This window comes from Salvelinus alpinus, chromosome 1, assembly GCF_045679555.1.
Source record: "Salvelinus alpinus chromosome 1, SLU_Salpinus.1, whole genome shotgun sequence".
Taxonomy (NCBI): domain Eukaryota; kingdom Metazoa; phylum Chordata; class Actinopteri; order Salmoniformes; family Salmonidae; genus Salvelinus; species Salvelinus alpinus.
Window position 1 is genome coordinate 46,554,639 of NC_092086.1, and position 25,763 is coordinate 46,580,401.

The following is a 25,763-nucleotide window of genomic DNA, read 5'->3' on the forward strand; positions in this document are numbered from 1 at the left end:
CTGGTTTTGACCTTTTGCCTGTCCACGACCATTCTCTTGCCTACCCCTTTTGGATGTAGTAAATATCAAAGACTCAAACCATCTGCCTCCCGTGTCTGCATTTGGGTCTCGCCTTGTGCCCTTATAAATTTCCCCATACATTTCCTCCCAGCCGTCAGCTAATGGACCAATAAATATGTAAAATATTTATGTATAAGCCTGACTTTTAAGATTATTTGAACAGGCTTTTTCTCCTCTTAGAAGTTTTAGTGGCCGCAACCATTTTTCCATTATTGATGTCTCATAACCAATATAATTTCAGAGATGAGTACACAGCACACCCTGGGACTTTACAACCCTCTTAATAATATCTCTCTTTTAACAGTTGTTTATTTAACACTGCCGAGAGCAGACATCAATTCTGTAAAGTTCATGAAGTTTTGGGTCCCCCTTGAAATCACAATGGGATTTCCTGTCTGGTAAGGTAAAAGAAAGTTTCAGTAAACCGGTATCAACTCTGAAAATAATGACTCCTTAAATGCTGTCCTGCATGTATATTGGTTTTTTATTCAAAAGCTGTCCTGACAGTGCAAGGTTTTGACGAAGTGAAACAATGAATCCATTGGAATTGATCGCATCATGTACTGCTTGACATTGCCTGGTAAACGCTGTGGCAAAACTTGCCTCAGTCTTTTCAAAGTTCATGACATTTACAACAGCAGCCTGTTTGCTCCTTGGTATTTCTTTTGAAGGTTAGGCTGGCCATCGGAGGTAATTGGACTGTTACTTCTCCCATGATCATGTCCATTCAATACCTGATGTGGAGAGCACAGAAGAGTAGGCCTGGGAAAGATGACATTTTGCCTATGACCATACCAGTTCACTATGCTGACTGTAGTGGCTAAAGGACAGTTCTGAGGTTCACTGTCAATACAGTCTATTTGAATGACAGGGAAGAAATAAAACACACACACAAGGAATAATATATGAGCCTTAGATTTCAGGCTGTAGACAGATTTCTGTACATTACCATGGTGTTGCCTTCTCACACACTCCTCTTTATTGACAACCATCTGGGATTAGTTACCCAGAAACATTATGTGAGGTATGTTTCTTGCATAGCTGCCACAAGTCAGCTAGAAATCCCATAAGTCTGTTTTCTTTGTACAGGATGGATCATTATTTCTGTCTGCAATACAATCGCACCAAACTGGGAAATAACTTGCTCTCAGTGCTCTGTAGTCAAGCCACATGCATTCTGGGAGGAAAAAAAGTAGTAATCAACTGTGTTTAGATAAAGTTGAGCTCATTGCTAAACTGCTCAGCGTATCAGTGTGTACGGTGGTGGCTCACAAAGTAGCAGGCAGGGGTAGACAAGCATTGGCAGGTTAATCAAGAATTATTGGAGAGTATCACAAATGACAATTTCAATTAGGGATGGGCAACTTTGATGGGGGTGTGGGCCGCAGAGGCTCGCAGGTCTGCATACCCACATCCATACCCACACATGCAGTCAGAGTCGGCCCTAGCCTTTTGGGGGCCCTAAGCAGCATTTTAAATAGTGCTATGGCCCAAGTGTAACGTCTGTTTCCAACTCACACCCTCAAACACGTAGGTCCCCTGAACGCAGCTCACTTTCCAGCACACTTTCCAGCCCACACTCTCAAACACCTAGATCTCCTGAACGCAGCTCACTCTCCAGATCCCAGTCACCTGAATTCTAATCACCTGTTCACACACCTGTAGGTCATTATCACACACTATTTAGTTCAGTTCTTTGCACCCCATCACTGTAAGGTATTGCGAGTTTTGTGACACACATCTTCAGAACTCTGTTTTTCCCCTGTGATTTACTCCTCCCGCATATGATAGTTTTTGCCTATTCCCTGCCTGTACTTTAGCCTATTGGATTTCCTGTTACCTACCTATTGCCTGATCTCCCAAACTACGTTACTAGCCTTTTCCCTGCCTGTACTGTTGCCCTTTTGGACTCCCTTTGTATGACCTTCTGCCTGCCCCTGGACCCAGCTACCTGCCTCCTCATGTGGTCCTTTTCAACTATCACCATTTATTTCATCCCCAAATTTGCAAATGGTTTGTAGGGGTTAAATTAGACATAATGCTCTGTAAGTTGTGTACTTCTATGTACTGTTTGGGCAATGTTTAATGCACAAGTTCTGCCTTAAAACATTTAACCAAGACTGCAGTACTCAACTTACATTATTCAATCTGAATCTGCTTGTTTGGGAGCTTCTTAGTTTAGCTTCTTTAATCAAGCCATTCCTCATTTCTCAAAAGGCAGAGTAAAAACATCGGCTGTTTTTCTACATGCTGCCTTGGATGAAGAGCTCACTTTGCTCTGTAGTTCAACTCCACGTCTTCCTCTATGTCTTTCCATTACACTCCACATCTTCTGAAAAGACAAATGCTTACAATTATCATCATAATGCCCATGATTTGATACGATAATATGCATGAGGGCATCCATTAACTGTTTTTTACATTCATTATTGCCAGAATGTCTTTATGATACACATTTTATGCCAAGTTCACATACTATAGCTTTGTCATGTCTGTGATCATACTGTAGCATAGGACAGACATGTTACAACAAATCTCAGCTGTCTCTATACTCTTTATTGTTGTCCATTGAGTTGGAACGATTGACATGGTACAGTGTTGTAAAAGTAACAGGCCTTTGTGAAGAAACACAATTTAGTGTATGACAAATACTAATTGTGAGAATAAATGGCATGGCAGCATATCTTTCTATTTTATTTGGTTAACACAACCGGCATGATGTTAAAGTAGGAAGTTATATCAAAGGTTTTAAAGTTAAAGGCAGATTACATACACCTTGTTAAACTCGCACTGTATTTTCAAACATGAAGAGAAATTGGATTTACTTTAAGGTGTCCTCATTCGAATGACTCCACTGAGGTATCCATTTCAATAAACACATATCACCTACTTTTTTTAAATTAGATTCTCAATCCCACCTAAAGTCTTGTCCCACCATCTCATAGAATTTGATATTAAAAGGCCTATAAAAGTCCCGGAGCTGCTCAATGACCTCTCGGTCTATCTGCACATGAGTTCTACCCTTTGACTTGCCCAGGCAGCGGGGCTGGCTGCTGCTCTCCGGCTTCTTCAGGCAAGGGAAGCCTTTGGTTCGGTTAAAGTAGAAATGCTTGTCTGTGATGATGCGTTTGAGACCCAAGAAGTCCTGGACTCGGCCCAGCTCCCCCGCCGGGTCCGTGATCAGCCGCTCGCCGCTCACAAAGTGGATCTGGGAGAGGCGAAAGTACTGCAGCCAGTTCTCTAGGTGGAGGATGTACATCCCTATGCGGATAGCGTTCCATGAGGTGTCTACCAGACCCTGGCTCCGGTTCTGGAAGGCCAGCTCCTCGAAGGTGGGGATGTCCGGCTTCTTGGACAGGGTCTGTGTGTAGTCTGAGATGGCCCTGGTGACTGGGTTACGCACCACCACAATCAGCCTGGTGTTGGGGGACATACTGGCGATGCGTCTGGGAGCCTCTCGTGTCACAAAGTAGCTGGGGGTTTTCTCCAAGGTGATTTGGCTGTCTAGAGTCCGTGGCATTAGTCCTCTAAATAGGGAAAGACAGAAAGAGAAAAACGTTGATTTAAAATGTATTTTTTATGCCTGGAATCCATTGTATTAGTACTCTAGAAGGGGATAGAATAGTAAAGCAATTTAATTGTCTTGCAGAAATTGTTATCCACTTCGATAGCTGAAAAGGTTTCATGAAAACAACTCCTGTTCCCTATCTTCAGGGTGACAGTGATGCTGAGGGCTGGAGCGAAATCATCCAATCACATTTTAGACTGGTGTTCATAAATCACAATCACCTGCATTAAGGACATCCAACAGAAAAAGATACTTGGGAGAATCTGGGTCACACTAAATAGGTCATCCTCTTAAAATGTTTGTAAAGTTTTTCTCATATCCACGGAATCTATGCATAGCAAAGTAAAGACAAGTGTTCTGATATTTTCCAAGAAAATGTAGAGACTGGCATTGCTCTGGGAATTTCCTTTCATCATTCGAGCAATGGGAGTTAAGAAATGCATCAATCCTGTTTGAAACCTGGATTATGCAAAAGTTGGATTTCAACAAGGAGCCACTAGAGCGCGATGAGCCAAGAAAAGCCCCACCGGCCAAACCCTCCCCTAACGACGCCAATCGTGCACCGTCCTATGGGACTCCCGGCCACGGCTGGTTGTGGCACAGCCTGGGAATGAACCCGGGTCTGTAGTAACGCCTTAGACCGCTGTACCACCCAGGAGGCCTGAATAGTTCTAAGATACAATTACAACCTACATTTGAATACAACATGATTGTCCATTGGTTAGAACAGAAATGTGTCTTCTGGCTTTCCCAACATGCTTCTGGTCCACCTCTCTAACCTCTAGGCTACTGGGCTCTCCCAACATGCTTCTGGTCCACCTCTCTAACCTCTAGGCTACTGGGCTTTCCCAACATGCTTCTGGTCCACCTCTCTAACCTCTAGGCTACTGGGCTTTCCCAACATGCTTCTGGTCCACCTCTCTAACCTCTAGGCTACTGGGCTTTCCAAACATGCTTCTGGTCCACCTCTCTAACCTCTAGGCTACTGGGCTTTCCCATTGTGTATCCATAATACAAGCTCTAGATCCAGTAAAATGCTTCTTCCCTCCAGGTCAGGACCTTGTTTCCTAGAAACTTTTGAACATTAAAATGGATAGATCCCACCTAAAGTGCATCGAGCAGTTTCTCCCAAAACCATTCTTGCACTAAAACTGATACAGTAAATAAAATAGTAACTTTATGTCTATGACTGATGATTCTGTGCTTCCAACTTTGTGGCAACAGTTTGGGGAAGGCCCTTTCCTGTTTCAGCGTGACAATACAGAAATGGTTTGTTGAGATCTTTGTGGAAGAACTTGACTGTCCTGCTCAGAGCCCTGACCTCAACCCCATCAAATACCTTTGGGATGAACTGGAACACCAACTGCGAGCCAGGCCTAATCGCCCCAACATCACTGCCTGACCTCACTAATGCTCTTGTGGCTGAATGGAAGCAAGTCCCCGTAGCAATGTTCCAACATCTATTGGAAAGCCTTCCCAGAAGAGTGGAGGCTGTTATAGCAGCAAAGGGGGCTACCAACTCCATATTAATGCCTATGATTTTGGAATGAGATGTTTGACTTGAAGGTGTCCACATACTTTTGGTCATGTAGTGTACATTAACAGTCTGAGAAATATTGATCAGTTTAGCTTGATTTATGAATCCTGTGCTGGTCTGCTGGGTGTCTCAGTTAGCCTTACCAGTTTATTGCCACAGGCAATCATTAATCTTCCATGGGATGGAAGGAACAGAACAGCAGTTGCACCATCCCCAGAAAACAGCTTTACCGTACGCTAAAAACATGCTACTATATCTCAGGTGCTATGTGATGGAGTCCCAACTTAGTTACATCATCAACCTTAACCTATAGTATAGCATATTCTTCCTCTTTCTTCAGACTTCCATCATCACACAGGTATTATTGAGTTGATGGAATTTTAGGAAACTATATAATCTCATGGAAAAAGCTACAGACATTCCAACACTATTGGGTTATATAATTTCAAACGCTACCCTTTTCTGTTTGACAATTCTTACCAACACTGTTAAAAGAAATAGCTGCAATTAGGCGTATTACATAAAGCTTTTTTAAAAATCCACACAACCAACACCCAGGATGGTGTTACTGGCTGTCTAACACTTCCCCTGGTGCCTGGTGCAGGAGCTGAACGCAGAAGGAACAAGATCTGAAATGGTCACTTTTTTGCTGATGGGAAGGAGTGTTGTTGCTGTACTAGCTTTAGCGGCCATACTTCGTAGCATTTCCCAACTGCCACCAAGAGGTGCATTTCTTGTCGATTAGGAATGAAAGAAAAAACATCACCTCCTATAACTTTATTTAATCCACCAAGGTTTCAGACGAGACCAGGACACAAAAAGGTTTTGTGCAGCTTTCCATAGAGAAAGCCATAATGGAACATATAATTCATGGGATGCTCTTACTTCACACAACCAATTACATTCTCCATTTTCCAAGTACAGTACAAGACAACAATGATCCACTGCCTAAAGATGAACATGTGCATTTTGGGGAGCACAAGAACAACATGACATGCTCACATTATCTACTGGGTTTGCTGAGTCCCGGTTGTTTGGTTGAACAGAAACCTAGCTTGAATCGAACTTTATTTGTTCATGATTGGAGTGATGAGATACGCATGTACATTTGCTCTTTAGATTATTCCCCCTTTCTCTTTATAATTAAACGTTAACAACTTGTCAGGGACAGCTTTATCACTGTTTTGTTAACCTGATTTGAATTAAATTGGTGGAATTTTGCATTACCATGATGTGAACTTCCATAGTGCAGGCCTACATGTTGTGCACACATTCTCATTTCAGCAGGGATTTAATCCTTGTCATGTATTTGAAAAATCAATTTACCCTCTCAGGTCTAATCAGAAAAAATTATGCAATAATTACAATATATTACATTGATCAAATATATTGTCCACCTGCTGTTCTCTGTAGTTTTCTATTGAACTAACATTTGTTTTACAGATATTGAATATTATAAATGAAAGCCCATCCACATGATTACAAAACATTCAATTGACCAGAATATAAACCTGCTTCTCATCAAGAAATATTTCATTAATATTTAACTAAAGTGACATCTTCCATTATCCTCTTATGTAAATACCCAAACCGGGGAGAAGAACAGTCATTCATGTGAGCATACTGACTGCTTAACTGAAAACACAACCACCACAGTGGGAAATTAGGAATGGCACCATCACACCTGAAACTTCCACAAACATTAATTGCCAGTTGCTATTTGCGTTGGCCTTCCTGTATTTAGATGCCTGCCTTTTTCAATTTATTTATTTATTTAACCGTTATTTTACCAGGTAAGTTGACTGAGAACACGTTCTCATTTGCAGCAACGACCTGGGGAATAGTTACAGGGGAGAGGAGGGGGATGAATGAGCCAATTGTAAACTGGGGATTATTAGGTGACCTTGATGGTTGAGGGCCAGATTGGGAATTTAGCCAGGACACTGGGGTTAACACCCCTACTCTTACGATAAGTGCCATGGGATCTTTAATGACCTCAGAGAGTCAGGACACCCGTTTAACGTCCCATCCGAAAGACGGCACCCTACACAGAGCAGTGTCCCCAATCACTGCCCTGGGGCATTGGGATCTTTGTTTAGACCAGAGGAAAGAGTGCCTCCTACTGGCCCTCCAACACCACTTCCAGCAGCACCTGGTCTCCCATCCAGGGACTGACCAGGACCAACCCTGCTTAGCTTCAGAAGCAAGCCAGCAGTGGTATGCAGGGTGGTATGCTGCTGGCAAATGGAGGTGCTTGTAGCATAAGAGAGGACAGGAGGCTCTCGCTGTAATTGTAATATGCCAAGGTTACTGTGACATGTTGTAAGCCATTTAGCAGCAGTGTATTCTGTCCTGACACCCTATGGTGCTTTTAGAGAACAGCGAGCACCTTCAGTAGTGTAGCGTTCTAAAAGCCTTCATTGTCGCTTGGTAGGCCTACTCTCAAAAGGATAGGGTCACCATGATCACTCCAGCTCTCAATACCGACGAGCTTTGTGGAGCTTTGGGACTAAGTTACAGTGGAGAATGCTGGTAGAGGATATATTGTAAATCATATCAGATAACTCTGTAGAATTAACCATTAGTAAAAGATTAATATTGATGTAGAATATGGTTGGAAGGTATACACACAGTGTGGTACTGTACTGCCATTGCACACATTTTGACACATACAGTACACACACACACACACACACACACACACACACACACACACACACACACACACACACACACACACACACACACACACACACACACACACACACACACACACACACACACACACACACACACACACACACACACACACACATATCTATAAAGCTGGCAGTAACTGGCATTTTGTGTCATGAATCAAAGTTGTAGAGAGATGGATGGGCTCCCTGCTCTGATCATCATCCTGATCCTGTGAGCTGGAACTAAATTGACTGGAGTAATTTACAGCCGTCTCCTGTTCAGGTTATTGGTGAAACTCTGAGAGGAGTCAGGATGTGTTACAGGCTTGGCTGTGACATTTTAATCACTCTGTTAAAATGAACCGAGGTGTGGAGGATCTATCCCAACATTGTAAATGTGCCCAGTGCTCACAAGATTGCAAAGGGATAGCAATTCCCCCATCACCGGTAAAAACACACGTGTGTATTTAATACCCCCCCTGACAGATGTGTTGAGACCAACACCTAAAAATCATGTCTGGCATAGTGTAACATTAAAAGTGCTAAAGGATGTGCTAAGTTCTCTGGCTGCTAACGTGGCTCCACTGAGCAAGTCAACATTGTACAGACACCCAGTTACCTGCTATTTCAGGCATGTAAGACCGTAGCAGCAGGTAAAGGTCAGCTTTGGATCATCTCCTTCAGCACAATCAATTAACCCAGACCTCGCCGGTGTAACTTCATTGATGTTTCAAATCAAGAGGGAATTGAGTGCATTATAAGAGTCCTCAGTAAATGTTTGCTCGTGAACCACAGTAGTGCGTATACATAACTTTGGTATGGTCATTAGCAGGTCTTTTGATGTGGACAAAATGGAATGTGTGTGACGGCAGATGCACAGAACACGTGTGGCCTCTAAGGTTGAGCTAAAACGTAGCATAGCATCTTTCAATAGATGTACAGAACACGTGTGGCCTCTCTAAGGTTGAGTTAAAACGTAGCATAGCATCTTTCAATAGATGTACAGAACACGTGTGGCCTCTCTAAGGTTGAGCTAAAATGTAGTATAGCATCTTTCAATAGATGTACAGAACATGTGTGGCCTCTCTAAGGTTGAGCTAAAATGTAGCATAGCATCTTTCAATAGATGTACAGAACACGTGTGGCCTCTCTAAGGTTGAGTTAAAACGTAGTATAGCATCTTTCAATAGATGTACAGAACATGTGTGGCCTCTCTAAGGTTGAGCTAAAACGTAGTATAGCATCTTTCAATAGATGTACAGAGTCAGGTATTGATGTGGCTAAGTCAAAAACGCAATCATGGAGTATTCTGTTTAATCTCAAACCTTTGTGGCACAGGAGGTTGGTGGCACCTTAATTGGTGAGGAGAGGCTCATGGTAATGGCTGGAGCGGAATCAGTGGAATGGTATCAAATACATCAAACATGGTTTGATGTCATTCCATTTGCTCTGTTCCAGACATTATTGTGAGCCGTCCTCCCCTCAGCAACCTCCACTGCTTTGTGGATATTGTTTGGCTTCTTCAGTGTTGTATTCGAGTCCTCCACATTCAAGCTATCATCCACTGTCAGTAGAAAGGTTGTGGCGGTGACACACTGTTTTCAACAGAATTCATCTAGGCCTCATTGTACTAATTACCCAGCTTTATGATGAGTCGGAGGATTGGACAGTAATGCGAAGGCCAGGCCTGATCTGATTGGGATTTAAATTGGAAACCATCAATCATGACAAGCAGGCAGCGTCCCTGCAACAGACAGACAGACAGACGGAGAGATTTAGAGAGTGGCCCCTATCTCTGGCAGAGCAGAACGTGTCTGTCATCACACAGACTAATAATGAACCCTGCCTATTATACAATACACAGCTTGTGAGTTGAGTCTACTAACCAGGGACAGGGAGCATGGTGACTTCAACGTATCCATTATCTGTGGTGTTGGGATGGCCTCGGCTCGTGCGGGGGTTATTTGGAAAAGCCCCTGATTAAATTATGACAAAGGCCTCATGGCTCATCATGGTCACTTCCAAATGATCTGTAGAACGTAAGATGAAGTGAGATCAGTGTAGGGAAAAGCATAGAGCATGTCTATATTGCTTTCTTGGTGGATGCTAAGAGCATGTTGTTGAAGTGTGGTGTTATACAGTATTGTACATGGATTTCAAAGCTTTCTCACATACTGCACCTCTATTACCGGGGCCTGAATTATATTCACATTCACATAGACAGTCATACTCTTATCCATTGCTTTCATTCTGAAGCCTTTCATCTTCTAATTTGTATTACATTTCACAACAATACAGTGAATACTCTATCTAAGGTTATAGGAGTCAGGGACAGGTAATACCAGTATGTGAGAAAGCTTTTAAATCATTACAGAGTATTGCTACAAACTACTTTATGTGTCTAGGTATGGCTACGTCATATCTTCAATGACACAAGGAGGGTTAATTTGTACAGACCATGTTGTGTTACGGTTGCGAACAACCCAGATTGCAATTACACAGCTTGCAATTACACATGTGTTCTAATGCACAATGCTGTAATAAAACCAGAGCCGCTATACAACCGCATCACCAGTCTACTCCCCTCGCCTGGTACGAAGGAAATAGCTTCATTCTGTCTCCACTGGAAAAGATTATCTTATTAATATTTCACTCACTCCCATTTCTGCTGGGATGACGTCCAAGCATTAATCACCAGTCAGCAGCGACAGAAGCTGGTCTCAATGGAAGTCAATTAAGAGTTACCGAGCAATGTCCCAGACAGCAATACTGAAGTCCGGTCAGCTGGTTGGTTAACTAGAAATCATTTAGAGTCAACTGCCAAGACAACCAGCAGCAGGTCTTATTCAATTTGAAACAAAGCTCTGATCTGTTGTGTTGTGTGCACACCATGTCAATCTTTTCCAGAGTAAACTAGGTTTTTACATAAGTACTGTCCTGTTTGTCTGTATGGGAAACAAATATTTCAGAATCAGAATCAGTCTGACCTCAATGATGTCTGATTTAGTCGTGTTGTCTGTGCACTACGTTTCACAGAAATGACAGCACATTGGAAGATTCTAATCCACTAAGGATGTTGAGAGACAATTGCTCTCCTGAAGCGATAAAGCGTTGAATTAAGGCGAACCAAATGCTGTTACTGTGTCTCACTTTGATGTGGGAAAGTGTCCAACTATCCCAAAATGAAGACACTCTCAGGAAGACCCTGAAATCCATGGCTGGCAAGCTGCACATCCTCAGATGAGCATTTCAGTTAATTGTGTAAATGTTTCAGATTAATTAACTGCGGCTCAGCTGCCAATTTCAATGAAACACAGTGTAAACAAAACTATTTCAGTGCATGTCAGCCTGTCCTCACATCCTGTTCAGTTTAAACTTGTTTCCTCCTGTCACATTTCCCCCTGTCTGTCTTTGCAAAAGGCTTTATGCTGAACTGCAGGGAATAATGGAAAACATTACCAACGCATAATGAGACACTGCAAATATTCATTCAGTCTGTATTTGAAATGCAAATGGTTCCAAAGACACCTGGCATATGCTAGAGATAGGAAATATTGGAATATTGCGTGCAAGGAATCAAATCGAATTTTATTTGTCACATGCGCCGAATACAACTGGTGTAGACCTTACAGTGAAATGCTTATTTACAAGCCCTTCACCAACAATGCTTTATGAAGTTAATAACAAAAATGTAAAAATAAGTGTTAAGTTAATAAAAAAGATTTTTTTTGTATAAAAGTAACAAAAAATTCAACAGCAGCAGTAAAATAACAAGCGAGGCTATATACGGGGGTACCGGTACAGAGTCATTGTGCAGTGGCAGCGGTTAGTCGAGGTAATTGAGCTGAAATGTACATGTAGGTAGAATGACTATGCATAGATTATAAACAGAGAGTAGCAGCAGTGTAAAAGAGGGGTCTGGGTAGCCCTTTGATTAGCTGTTCAGGAGTCTTATGGCTTGTGGGTAGAAGCCATTAAGAAGCCTTTTGGACCTCTACATGGCGCTCTGGTACTGCTTGCTGTGAGGTAGCAGAGAGAACAGTCTATGACTAGGGTGGCTGGAGTCTTTGACAATTTTTAGGGCCTTCCTCTGACACCACCTGATATAGAGGTTCTGGATGGCAGGAAGCTAGGCTCCAGTGATGTACTGGGCCGTACGCACTATCCTCTGTATTGCCTTGCGGTTGAAGGCCGAGCAGTTGCCATACCAGGCAGTGATGCAACCAGTCAGGATGCTCTCGATGGTGCAGCTGTAGAACCTTTTGAGGATCTGAGGACCCATGCCAAATCTTTTCAGTCTCCTGAGGGTGAATAGACTTTGTCATGCCCTCTTCACAACTGTCTTTGTGTGTTTGGACCATGATAGTTTGCTGGTGATGTGGACACCAAGGAACTTGAAGCCCTCAACCTGTTCCACTACAGCCCCGTCGATAAGAATGAGGGTGTGCTCGGTCCTCCATTTCCTGTAGTCCACAGTCATCTCCTTTGTCTTGATCACGTTGAGGGAGAGGTTGTTGTCCTTGCACCACACGACCAGGTCTCTGACCTCCTCCCTATAGGCTGTCTCATCGCTGTCGGGTGATCAGGCCTACCACTCTTGTCATCGGGAAAATTGATGATGGTGTTGGAGTACCATGGAGTGGCACGGCCATGCAGTTATGAGTGAACAGGGAGAACAGAAGGGGACTGAGCACAAACCCCATGTTGAGGATCAGCGTGGCGGATGTGTTGTTCCCTATCCTTACCACCTGGAGGCGGCCCGTCAGGAAGTCCAGGATCCAGTTGCAGAGGGAGGTGTTTAGTCCCAGGGTCCTTAGCTTAGTGATGAGCTTTGAGGGCACTATGGTGTTGAACACTGAGCTGTAGTCAATGAATAGCATTCTCACATAGGTGTTCCTTTTGTCCAGGAGCAAAATGGCAGTGTTGAGTGTAATAGAGATTGCATCATCTGTGTATCTGTTGGGGCAGTATGCAAATTGGAGTGGGTCTAGGGTTTCTGGGATAATGGTGTTGTTGTGAGCCATGACCAGCCTTTCAAAACACTTCATGGCTACAGACGTGAGTGCTACGTGTCAGTCGTCATTTAGGTAGGTTACCTTCATGTTCTTGGGCACAGGAACTATGGTGGTCTGCTTGAAACATGTTGGTATTATAGACTGTCAGTGAAGACACTTGTCAGTTGGTCAACGCATGCTTGGAGTACACGTCCTGGTAATCCGTCTGGCCCTGCGGTCTTGTGAATGTTAACCTGTTTAAAGGTCTTACTCACATCGGCTAGGTAGAGCGTGATCACACAGTCTTCCGGAACAACTGGTGCTCTCATGCATGTTTCATTGTTACTTGCCTCGAAACGAGTATAGAAGTAATTTAGCTTGTCTGGTAGGTTTGTGTCACTCGTCTGGTAGGTTTGTGTTTGTAATAGTTTGTAAGCCCTGCCACGTCCGAGGAGCGTTGGAGCCGGTGTAGTACGATTCAATCTTAGTCCTGTATTGACGCTTTGCCTATTTGATGGTTTGTCGGAGGGCATAGCGGAATTTCTTATAAGCTTCCGGGTTAGAGCCCCGCTCCTTGAAAGCGGCAGTTCTACCCTTTAGCTCAGTGCGGATGTTGCCTGTAATCCATGGCTTCTGGTTGGGGTATGTACAGTACATACGGTCACTGTGGGGATGACGTCATCGATGCACTTATTGATGAAGCCAGTGACTGATGTGGTGTACTCCTCAATGCCATCGGAAGAATCCCGGAACATATTCCAATCTGTGCTTGCAAAACAGTCCTGTAGCTTAGCATCTGCTTCATCTGACCACTTTCTTGTTGACCGAGTCACTGGTGCTTCCTGCTTGCAAGCAGAAATCAGGAGGATAGAATTATGGTCAGATTTTCCAAATGGAGGGCGAGGGAAAGCTTTGTACCTGTCTCTGTGTGTGGAGTACAGGTGGTCTGGAGTTGTTTCCCTCTGGTTGCACATTTAACATGCTGATAGAAATTATGTAAAACTGATTTGAGTTTCCCTGCATCAGCCTTTGGATGAGCGTTTTCCTGTTTGCTTATGGCCGTATACAGCTCATTGAGTGCTGTCTTAGTGCCAGCATCAGTCTGCAGCGGTATATAGACAGCTACGAAAAATATAGATGTAAACGCTCTTGGTAAATAGTGTGGTCTACAGCTTATCATGAGATACACTATCTCAGGTCAGCGAAACCTCGAGACTTCCTAAGAATTTGTGCACCAGCTGTTGTTTACAAATATACATAGGCCGCCGCCCCTTGTCTTACCAGAGGCCGCGGTTCTATCCTGCCGAAAAAGCTTGAAACCCGCCAGCTGTATGTTAATCATGTCGTCGTTCAGCCACGACTCGGTGAAACATAAGATATTACAGTTTGTAATGTCCTGTTGGTAGGATATACGTGCTCGTAGTTCGTCTATTTTATTATCGATTTATTGTACGTTGGCTAATATGACCTATGGTAAAGGTAGATTATCCTCTCGGCGACAGATCCTTACAAGGCACCTGGACCGTCGTCCACGATATCTCCGTCTTTTCCTCCTGCGAATGACAGGGATGAGGTTCTTGTCGGGTGTCTGGAGTAAATTTTGCCCGTCCAACTCATTGAAGAAGAAGAATTCCTCCAGTACGGGGTGTGTCATCGCTGCCCTGATATCAAGAAGCTCTTTTCGGTCATAAGACACGGTGGGAGAAACATTATGTACAAAATAAGTTACAAATAATGCAAAAAAAAACACAATAGCACAATTGGTTTTGGGATCGTAAAACGGCGGCCATCTCCTTCGGCGCCATGATCATTCCGGAAATAGTTTGATGCGTGTATACTATGTATTGTACTAACTAGACTAGACTCCAGGAAAAACAGTTTGAACAGAGTTGTGCATATCCCCATTTAATCAAACTCAATTTACTACAGTCAAAACTACACATTTATTTAATCACATTATACATTGCTAGGCATGGTGTCGGCCATGTTAGATTCCATCTCTCAGAATAATGTCATTGTGTGTCCTTGCCTCCAGGGTGGTCTACCATTCTCAACAGCTCTTAATGATATGTACAGCTGGGTTACCTACAGTTGGTAAAGGCTCTATCCCTGTCTCTTTGAGTAGGAAACTCACAACACCACTACCTCTGTCTCTTGCTGCTGGCAACTCCAGCTAATGACTTATTCAATACAAAATCCTAATACCAAAACCTCACTGTGCCATGGTGTCTTTGGGGGATATTCCCGAGAGGAGTTGTTTTTGTAATTAATGTTAACTGCTACATGTTTCTGAGCTATATCGGGATTAAGACTCCTCATTACTAGTGGAAAGAGATGCCTGGGCCAGTGGAATGTGCAGTTCCCTCCGTTAAATGAGCAGCAGACAACTTTCTGTCCTCGTCAACCTTTCTGACGTTAGAGTTCCGGGGTTCAGTATCCTCCCTGAGCCAATTAATGGTGGACCTGGAGAATACTCTTGGCTGAAGCAGATTCTACGAGGCCTCTTGCACAATTTTAACACTTCTCAGGGAATCTATTTGATGTGCGTCTGACTCCTGTAAAATCAGTAGAGCTGAGATGCCCTTTTAAGTTCTGATGGTGATGGTGTGTAGTGATGCGGATTTGTTAGATTTTTTTGATCGTGTGCGAAAATCGAAAAACGCATACACGAAGTGTTGCGGAATTGGTTGCAGTATAATGTATGACTCAGCTACCCCTTACATAGTCACAGGGATGGAGAGACGCTCACATGCAATCTACATTTTTATTTTACCTTTATTTAACTAGGCAAGTCAATAACAACAAATTCTTATTTTCAATGATGGCCTAAGAACAGTGGGTTAACTGCCTGTTCAGGGGCAGAACGACAGATTTTTACCTTGTCAGCTTGGGGATTTGAATCTTTCAAAGATTTGGATTTGATCTTGCAACCTTTCGGTTACAAGTCCAACACTCTAACCACTAGACTACCTGCTGCCATAAATGAGGCCAAATGGGTCTTATTCTATTCTGGAGATTGAGTAATGAACATTGCACCATTTCACTGTCGTCGCACAGGTCTGTCACTTACATTGGGGTGAAAATAGTTGGATTATGCAAGTAATTCACAATTAAAAATAATAAAATAGAGGACAGTCTATCACAGTGCCTCATTAGACGATGGTGACAATCGTTTTATTTAATGCTGAGACCAGGTCGTATATTAGTTCTAGTCTGCATAAAGTTTCAGCCACCATGACTGAGGTGAACTAATCTAGCAAACACTCATTACATTTAAATGGATGGTGTCATGTCTTGGACTGAAATAAAATGAAAAATAAGACTCTCTAAAGCACATTAAAGGTGATTTGTATAGAACTTCTGACGTTAATCAGCCAATTTATCTTTCTCATTACTGGCGGCATTTATGTGGCTCTTATTGCAAGATGTCAGTGGCTAAACTAAAATTGCTTTCAGAGGGGATTAGAGACACTGTTGCGAGGTCCTGGCTTCTGTGGCATTTTAATTAATCAGTCCCCAAATAGTACTGATGAATTTAGAGCCTGTGTGTGTGTGTGTGTGTGTGTGAGTGTGTGTGTGTGTGTGTGTGTGTGTGTGTGTGTGTGTGTGTGTGTGTGTGTGTGTGTGTGTGTGTGTGTGTGTGTGTGTGTGTGTGTGTGTGTGTGTGTGTGTGTGTGTGTGTGTGTGTGTGTGTGTGTGTGTGTGTGTGTGTGTGTATGTAAGTGTGGATGTGTAATTAATAATTAACGTGAAACTAATTACATGAATACAGTATCTGCTAATATTGGCACTATATTGGCACAAGCCTACTGCACACAAACTTCCCACTGTTCTATTAGTCTAATATTAGCATTATTGCAGTTATATTATAGGCCTATTCAAGTGCGTGAAAAAACACTGCTACGTCGAGTCCTCAGCCCTGAACTGAATGCCTCCAAGTCCCTTTTATTGATTTAAGTTGCTCCCCATGGGCGAGTCTGACTCAATTGACTTAAACACAGCAGGTATAAATGGCTTCACACTGCGATGGGACAGTGAGCACAAACCACAACCATCTGGGCTTAGGGAGAGCTGCTGGGTGATTTCACTAGAGTGGCCTGTCTGACAGAACCTCCAACAGAACAGAACACTTTCTAATGGCACATTCTTTGTTTCAGTAGGTTTTCTCTCTCAGCTAAGTGTAGATGCGATCCATGAGTTCCCTGCTCGGTTTCACTCAACAGGCACCATGTTCTGTCAGAGACGAGAATGTAACACCTGTGTAATGCCTGCTTTTAGTCATGCAGGTACCAACTTCAGCAATGGTCTTACGGCTGCCAAGGGATGAGAGCAGATAGAGTCACACAACTGAGCCAAGCTGAGCTGAGATTTACTGGATCTGGCCATGCTGGAAAGGATCATGTAAAAGGAAAATATAAAAGCCAGCACGGTACTGTTTGGGTAGGTACAATAATGAGAAAAGGCTATTACTCTCCTATGGACTTCTTTATCCAAGGTCTGACCCATGGGTGAGAGACAGCGCCAGTGTCCCGTCTCATCGATGTACAGTACACTGGAGGGGCATCCCGTCAGAGGGAAGGCAGGAGGAGTCCTACCTTATCCGAGGTCACTAATCAATATTAGCCATGTTTCTGCTGGAGAGGGTTTCTTAAAAGTCTGCCCCTGAAAATATCTATTACCGTTGATCTGCATGTTTACTTACTGAAATTCGACACTGCAGCTATACTGTGGCATTTCAACCTGGGTATCAAGTCAAAGTAACTTCATCCTGGATTTGGGGCATGATTTACTTGTAATGCTTATGATTCCAATTGCTTTCGGTCGGAGTGTTTCTTTTAATCTGATATTCCGAAATATTTGTACACCTTGAGAAATCAAAGCTTTAGATCAATTATCTCACAAACTACACTATATAGTATGTGGCCCCCCTTCAAATGAGTGGATTTGACTATTTCAGTCACACCGTTGCTGACAGGTATATAAAATTGAGCACACAGCCATGCAATCTCCATAGACAAACATCGGCAGTAGAATGTCCATACTGAAGAGCTCATTGACTTTCAACAAGTCAGTTAGTCAAATTTCTGCGTTGCTACAGCTGCCCCGGTCAACTGCTGTTATTGTGAAGTGGAAACGTCTAGGAGCAACAACGGCTCAGCTGCAAAGTGGTAGGCCACACAAGCTTACAGAACAGAACCACCGAGTGCTGAAGCGCGAGGCGAGTAGCGAGTAGAAATCATCTGTGTTCGGTTGCAGCCCTCACTACCGTGTTCCAAACTGCCTCTGGAAGCAACGTCAGCACAATAACTGTTCGTCAGGAGCTTCATGAAATGGGTTTCCATGGATGAGCAGCTACACACAAGCCTAAGATCACCATGCGCAATGCCAAGCGTCGGCTGGAGTAGTGTGAAGCTCGCCACCGTGGAGCAGTGGAAACGGGTTCTCTGGAGTGATGAACCACGCTTCACCAACTGGTAGTCCGTTGGACGAATCTGGGTTTGGGGGATGTCAGGAGAACGCTACCTTCCCCAATGCACAGTGCCAACTATAAAGTTTGGTGGAGGAGGAATGATGGTCTGGGGCTGTTTTTCATGGTTCGGGCTAGGCCGCTTAGTTCCATGAAGGGAAAACTTAACACTACAGCATACAATGGCATTCTAGACGCTTCTGTGCTTCCAACTTTGTGGCAACAGTTTGAGGAAAAACTTTTCCTGTTTCAGCATGACAATGCCCCCATGCACAAAGCGAGGTTCATACAGAAAAGGTTTGTCGAGATCAGTGTGGAAGAACTTGACTGGCCTTCACAGAGCCCTGACCTCAACCCCATCGAACACCTTAAGGATGAATTGGAACGGCGACTGCGACCCAACCTCACAAATGCTCTTGTGGCTGAATGGAAGCAAGTCCCCGCAACAATGTTCCAACATCTAGTGGAAAGTCTTACCAGAAGAGTGGAGGTTGTTATAGCAGCAATGGGGGGACCAACTCCATATTGATGCCCATCATTTTGAATGAGATGTTCAACGAGCAGGTGTCCACATAATGTTCGGTCATTTAGTGTATCTACACTGAGAATACAAAACATTAATAATACCTGCACTTTCCATGAAATAGACTGACCAGGTGAATCCAGGTGAAAGCAATAATCCCTTATTGATATCACTTTTTAAATCCACTTCAATTACTGTAGATGAAGGGGAGGAGAACGGTTAATTAAAGAAGGACATTTAAGCCTTGAGACAATTGAGACATGGATTGTGTACGTGTGCCATTCAGAGGGTGAATGGGCAAGACAAAATATTTAAGTGCCTTTGAACGGGGTACCAGGTGCCAGGTGCACCGGTTTGTGTCAAGAACAGCAACGCTGCTGGGTTTTTCACACTCAACAGTTTCCCGTGTGTAACAAAAATTGTCCACCACCCAAAGGACATCCAGCCAACTTGACACAACTGTGGGAAGCATTGGAGTCAACATGGGCCAACATCTCTGTGGACCGCTTTCGACACCTTGTAGAGTCCATGCCCCGATGAACTGAGTCTGCAACTCAATATCAGGAAGGTGTCCCTAATGTTTGTTATACTCAGTATATCTATGAGTGTTCTCTGCTGTATTGTGTTATGAAAAAGGATCTCTAAGTGATCATTATCAACAATTATCAACAACATTATCAACAAAAAAAACAAGAGTGGTAGGTAGAGAGGAGGGAATATACTGCACACTTATTCCATCCCACAAGGTACATGATTAGCCTAATGATCATGAAAAACGTTATGGACTTTCATGAACACAATCGTGGAACATTCAAGTATACACCCTGGTACACACTTTTAAAGCTGACTAATAATGTCAGAGATACACGTTAGAATAGAATGGATACAGATGCAATACACCCAAGCATATCTAGATTATCTCATAGGCAGGCCTACATACATTAGGTTGTAAGAAGTCATAAGCCTACTTAGCCTATGCCTACTGTTTTATTGTGACAAATTCCTTTGTATGGGCCATGCACTTCTTCAAAAAATAACATATTGAAAATGAAATATATCATAAACAGACAAATTAGTTTATTATATATTTAAATCAACGTGACATTTCGTACCTGTACCAGTCCAATCCTCTGTCATAGTTTCTATCGAAAAAGTGGGGCTCTGTTCCAAGCGCGCGCACATCTGGATGAATTCGAATGAACTCCAGCACGGCCCTGGTGCCGCCCTTCTTCACCCCGACGATTAGTGCGTTAGGTAACTTTTTGTTTCCATATTTCTGTGCAACAGTAATATTATATTCGGATTGGGCAATACTCCGTTTGTGAGTGATGGGCAAGGCAGAATTTCTACTTTGGTTGCGAGCATGACTTGATCCTTGGTGAGTGAGTGCCACGTTTAAAGTCTCATCCAGAGCAGTCCTCCTGTCCGCGGTGCAATCTTTTTGCAGAAGTTTTTTGCTTCCTACGTTCTTGTGATGGAGGCACCTTTTTTCCTCATAACTCTGGGTTGGCATGATTGTACCACAACAAAACAGTATGCTGTAGCATAAATATGTGAAGGACAATGAAATGGTGAATATAAAAATAAATCGTTTGCTCAACCTATTTGAAGATGGCACGATTCGGTTTGAGATCAACCTATATGCCATATCTCCATGGGTCAAGGGACTGCATGTTTTTCTTCTGTGCTGCGCCTGGACTGCGGTGTCTCCCTGTGGAACCGGACTCTGCCTCTGCCAACATCCCAATACGACAGAAAAGCAGGTAAATGTTCCTCCAAGAAATTACCTGTGCACAATTTGCATCGTTTCCAATTTAACAATTGTTGGATAACTTTGGAATAAATTGATTTCAGCCATTTTCTTGGAAAAAGTAGAATGATCCCGCCTAAATGAGTTCATATAGTTTGAGTGGTAGGATGATTGCATCTGTAATATTAACTAATTGCATCATATTTTGTCGAAACACTTAAACCCCCACGGAGTCGTTATCCTCATTCCCATTCTTCGTTTTCTTCAATCCGTTGGTCTGGGTAAAATATGCCGTTCGTTGGATAATGATTAGTGACTTTGGAACCTGCCGAAATCCATAAATCTGCATCTCTTCCAAAAGGCACGGTGTAATCTGCCATTGACTCTAATCCGTGCGAAGCCTCAGCCTCGCCTTCACGGGATCTGCGATGTTCAGCTCATGTTTGGCTGCTTTCTCAAAGTTCTCAAGAATTCCGTTGCGGCAGTCAGGGACAGATGATGAATATATAAAGATGCCGTCTGACGTCACTCTTCATATGATCATATTCTCCATGCATTTAACTTTTTAAAGGAATACTCTTGATAGCCTGTTTTATAGAGACATACAACATATATAGTTGGCAGGGGAAGCATAGTCTATGTGGATACCTGTGTGGGAACATTTCCACATAACTCACATTCATTTGTGTTCTCGTAGCCAATTGGAATTCATAGGACATCAAGCATTTTTATTTAGAAAATAACTTTGAATTGCACAATGGCAGGCCATTAACTGCTCCCTTTCAATCATGAAAGTACACAACAAAGATTATCTCTAATCTTGAATCTCCAAGCTGTTGCACAGATCTCTGCTTTCACGGACATTCTAAACTGAGAGACATGACTGGATATTCCTTGTCTGAGTCATAAAAGGCTTAGATTTGAACAGGTGAAATCTCCATGATTCTATGCGCTCTGATGGGTGTTCTGGGGCCCTGCACTGTAGCCAAGGAGATAAACATGTTGCTTTGTGTCATACCTAAGCACAACCATTGAGCAGATGTTATCCAGTAAAGCCATACAGTCTACCCACCAGGCAACATCAAATCAAATCAAATCACATTTTATTTGTCACATGTGCCGAATACAACAGTGAAATGCTTACTTACAAGCCCTTAACCAACAATGCAGTTTTATGAAAAATAAGTGTTCTTAAAACTGCGTTGTTGGTTAAGGGCTTGTAAGTAAGTATAAGAATCAAAATATTTATCCACACACATGATTACAAACACACACATGTTTGTTATTCCACAATTCCATCACAGCTTTTTATTTCAGTCATTTTAGTATCATTACTTGAAAACCAAACAGCAAACGTAATGGCTCACAATACATCATTACATGATTTGAGCATATTTTAACCAGTTTACTCAGCTAATGTGGATGCTCTCCCAGTCTCACAGAGCAGAGAGGGAACGTTGGAGTAGTGAAACACTAGATTTTCCAAATTAGCGAGGCACCAGCGAGTCTGTTTCTCTGTTTCACTCTGTGGCTCTGCCATGGGGCTGAACCTGCTATTAGTGAAATGTGATTAGGGACCACCGATCAATTGGGGCCACAGTCCCCAGTAATATGACATTGATACAGCAAGGCGTAGTGGGGTTCATTAACCTTTCCAGCCCAGCTAGAGAGAACCCTGGGGCTTCAAAGTGCAAATGCTTTACAGTCATGTCTAAGGGAGCTCTACAGTATTACCCAACTGTGTACTGCTCAGTTTGTACTGGTCATGTAGGTTCATCACTCTTAGAATGGCGGAGGGCTGTTGTATTGAGGCTGGGTTCTGGACTCATGTCCTCATAGCTCAACCTCCACCTAGCAGAATTGTTAATATTGAAAGAATCCACAGGACAGTGCAAAGGGAATTTTAAAAGCCTGTCCTCTCTGGCTCTCTCCTTACCTCACAGTTAGCTTTCTTATTTCATAATGAATTTGGAAAAGTAGGCACTGTAGGTCTCTGTATACACACGGATAAAATGCTCAAACTCTTGTCCTTGCATGGGGGGGTTCTAAATTCTCCTATTTCAAATAAATTAGGTCTAATCATCAGATTCTGAGGGAGTAGTAAGGATTGGTGGCTGATGGTTAATGTCCTATCAGTTTTTGATGATCAATCATTTGAAGGAAGACATTTTCCCCTCAGTATTAGTTAGGATGCTGTCCATGGTGCTGAAAATGGTTCCCGGTTACAATAATGTGCATGGTGCTGACCATGATGCTGAAAATGATACACAGTTCTAATACTGCCCATTGTGCTGTCCATGGTGCTGAAAATGGTTCACAGTTGTAATAATGTACATGGTGCTGTCCATGGTGCTGAAAATGGTACACAGTTCTAATGCTGCCCATTGTGCTGTCCAGTGTGCTGAAAATGGTTCACAGTTATAATGTACATGGTACTGTCCATGGTGCTGAAAATGGTTCAAAGTGATAATAATGTACATGATGCTGTCCATGATGCTGAAAATGGTTCACAGTACTAATACTGCCCATTGTGCTGTCCATGGTGCTGAAAATGGTTCACATTTCTAATAATGTGCATTGTGCTGTCCATGGTGCTGAAAATGGTTCACCATTCTAATAATGTGCATTGTGCTATCCATGGTGCTGAAAATGGTTCACAGTTCTAATAATGTGCATTGTGCTGTCCATGGTGCTGAAACTGGCAACTGTTCTCTACTGTATGCTGCTCTGAGCTCTAACTCCTGTACCCCAATGATGTAAAAAGGACAGATGTCTCAATGCCGTGCATGTAGGGAACTTAATACTGTTATCCAGTATAGATTATGTATGACATTTGACATGTTATTGTTTTTACCTGTTGAATACTGTTAAAACTTTTTACTGCTGAAATCCCGTTAACGGGATCGATTTGACAACATCCAGTGAAAGTGCAGGGTGCCAAATTCAAACAACAGAAATATCATAATTAAAATTCCTCAAACATACAAGTATTATACACCATTTTAAAGATAAACTTGTTGTTAATCCCACCACAGTGTCCGATTTCAAAAAGGCTTTACGACGAAAGCATACCATGCGATTATGTTAGGTCAGCACCAAGTCACAGAAAAACACAGCCATTTTTCCAGCCAAAGAGAGGAGTCACAAAAAGCAGAAATAGAGATAAAAGTAATCACTAACCTTTGATGATCTTCATCAGATGACACTCATAGGACTTCATGTTACACAATACATGTATGTTTTGTTCGATAAAGTTCATATTTATATCCAAAATCTCAGTTTAGATTGTCGCGTTATGTTCAGTAATTTTTTGCTTCCCAAACATCCGGTGATTTTGCAGAGAGCCACATCAATTTACAGAAATACTCATCATAAATGTTGATGAAAATACAAGTGTTATACATGGAATTAAAGATATAATTCTCCTTAATGCAACCGCTGTGTCAGATTTCAAAAAAGCTTTACGGAAAAAGCACCCCATGCAATAATCTGAGTACAGCGCTCAGGCACCAAAACAAGCCATACAGATACCCGCCATGTTGTGGAGTCAACAGAAGTCAGAAATAGCATTATAAATATTCACTTACCTTTGATGATCTTCATCGGAATGCACTCCCAGGAATCCCAGTGCCACAATACATGTTTGTTTTGTTCGATAAAGTCCATAATTTATGTCCAAATACCTCCTTTTTGTTCGCGCGTTTAGTTCACAAATCCAAATTCAAGAGGCGCAGGCACTTAGTCCAGACAAAAAGTCAAAAAAGTTATATTACAGTTCATAGAAACATGTCAAACGATGTATAGAATCAATCTTTAGGATGTTTTTAACATAAATCTTCAATAATATTCCAACCGGACAATTCCTTTGTCTTTAGAAATGAAAAGGAACAGAGCTCACTCTCACGGGCGCACGCCTGACTTAGCTCATGGCATTCTGCCAGACACCTGACTCAAACAGCTCGTATTCTCCCCCCCTTCACAGTAGAAGCCTGAAACAAGGTTCTAAAGACTGTTGACATCTAGTGGAAGCCTTAGGAAGTGCAATCGGACCAAATTTTACACTGTATATTGGATAGGCAAAGACTTGAAAACCTACAAACCTCAGATTTCCCACTTCCTGGTTGGATTTTTTCTCAGGTTTTTGCCTGCCATATGAGTTCTGTTATACTCACAGACATCATTCAAACAGTTTTAGAAACTTCAGAGTGTTTTCTATCCAATACGAATAATAATATGCATATCTTAGCTTCTGGGCCTGAGTAGCAGGCAGTTTACTCTGGGCACCTTATTCATCCAAGCTACTCAATACTGCCCCCCAGCCATAAGAAGTTAATGAGAGATTGTCACACAGTTACAATGAACATTAATATACACACATGTTCTAGTGCTTTTCTGCATTGGGAGATAACTTTGAATGTGTTACTTTATACCCTATGGGAGAAACTGCAGTTGCACTGACAACTGTAATGCAATGACACAATATCCCTCACCCGTATATACAGTAAATAAATATATGTGCCATCCAAGTTGAAGAAAAAATTATTAGCCAGCTTGTGTTTTATTGAAGTCTGATGTAGTTTGTTGTTGTTGAACAGGGATAAACTACTGTATTCCACCGCCATGATACTGTACAGTATGCAGCACAGCAGGAGGATTTTACATATTTAAGCAAACCACTCCACCAAACTGCTGGCTGCCCTTTCTGTTACCTTTTGCATCGAGCTGAGCTGTCCTCCTCACTCTTTACTTTACTGTCCATAGCACATCTGTTAATTTATTTGAATGTGTTTCCATGTTATCATTCAGCCATAATGAGATCACAGAATTGACTACATGCATCACTTGGAGTCTGAAAGAGAAAATGACTCCACCCACACTAAGAGTTCTACCTAGAGTGGAAAACGTGACATTATGTACTGGAGAATGTATGACATGTGCCGCACAATTGTAGATACATTTGAGTAAGAGCCCTATGTGAAGCTGATGCTGAAGAATGTGTTTTCATATGAATCTATTTGATTTCTTCACCGCTAGGCAGTGCTACGTATACAGTTACATGGACTTTTTCATGGAATTATGAACAATCCACTTGTCAAATTCAGCCAACAACAGTAAAACATTAAACTATGACTTTGTGCAGACCTCCGTGTACTGTATACACATCATTTGGGTGGCAGGTAGCCTAG

At 42.5% G+C, this 25,763-nt stretch overlaps 1 protein-coding gene across 1 annotated transcript; it reads right to left on the reverse strand.

The window, feature by feature from the left end:
* Positions 1-1,858: 1,858 nt before the first annotated feature.
* LOC139578024 (heparan sulfate glucosamine 3-O-sulfotransferase 2-like) lies at positions 1,859-20,475 on the reverse strand. The gene is made up of 2 exons (XM_071405167.1): positions 19,940-20,475; positions 1,859-3,587 (listed from the first exon to the last, which is right to left on the reverse strand). The coding sequence occupies exons 1-2, from the start codon at positions 20,473-20,475 to the stop codon at positions 2,969-2,971; spliced, it is 1,155 nt and encodes a 384-aa protein (XP_071261268.1). The 3' UTR covers positions 1,859-2,968.
* Positions 20,476-25,763: the final 5,288 nt, after the last annotated feature.

Coding starts and splice junctions, on each gene's coding strand:
- LOC139578024 (XM_071405167.1), bottom strand. CDS start 20,475: ATGGCATATAGGTTGATCTCAAACCGAATCGTGCCATCTTCAAATAGG. Junction 3,588..19,939: donor AGAGGATTGGACTGGTACAG/GTACGAAATGTC, acceptor TTCCCTATTTAG/AGGACTAATGCCACGGACTC.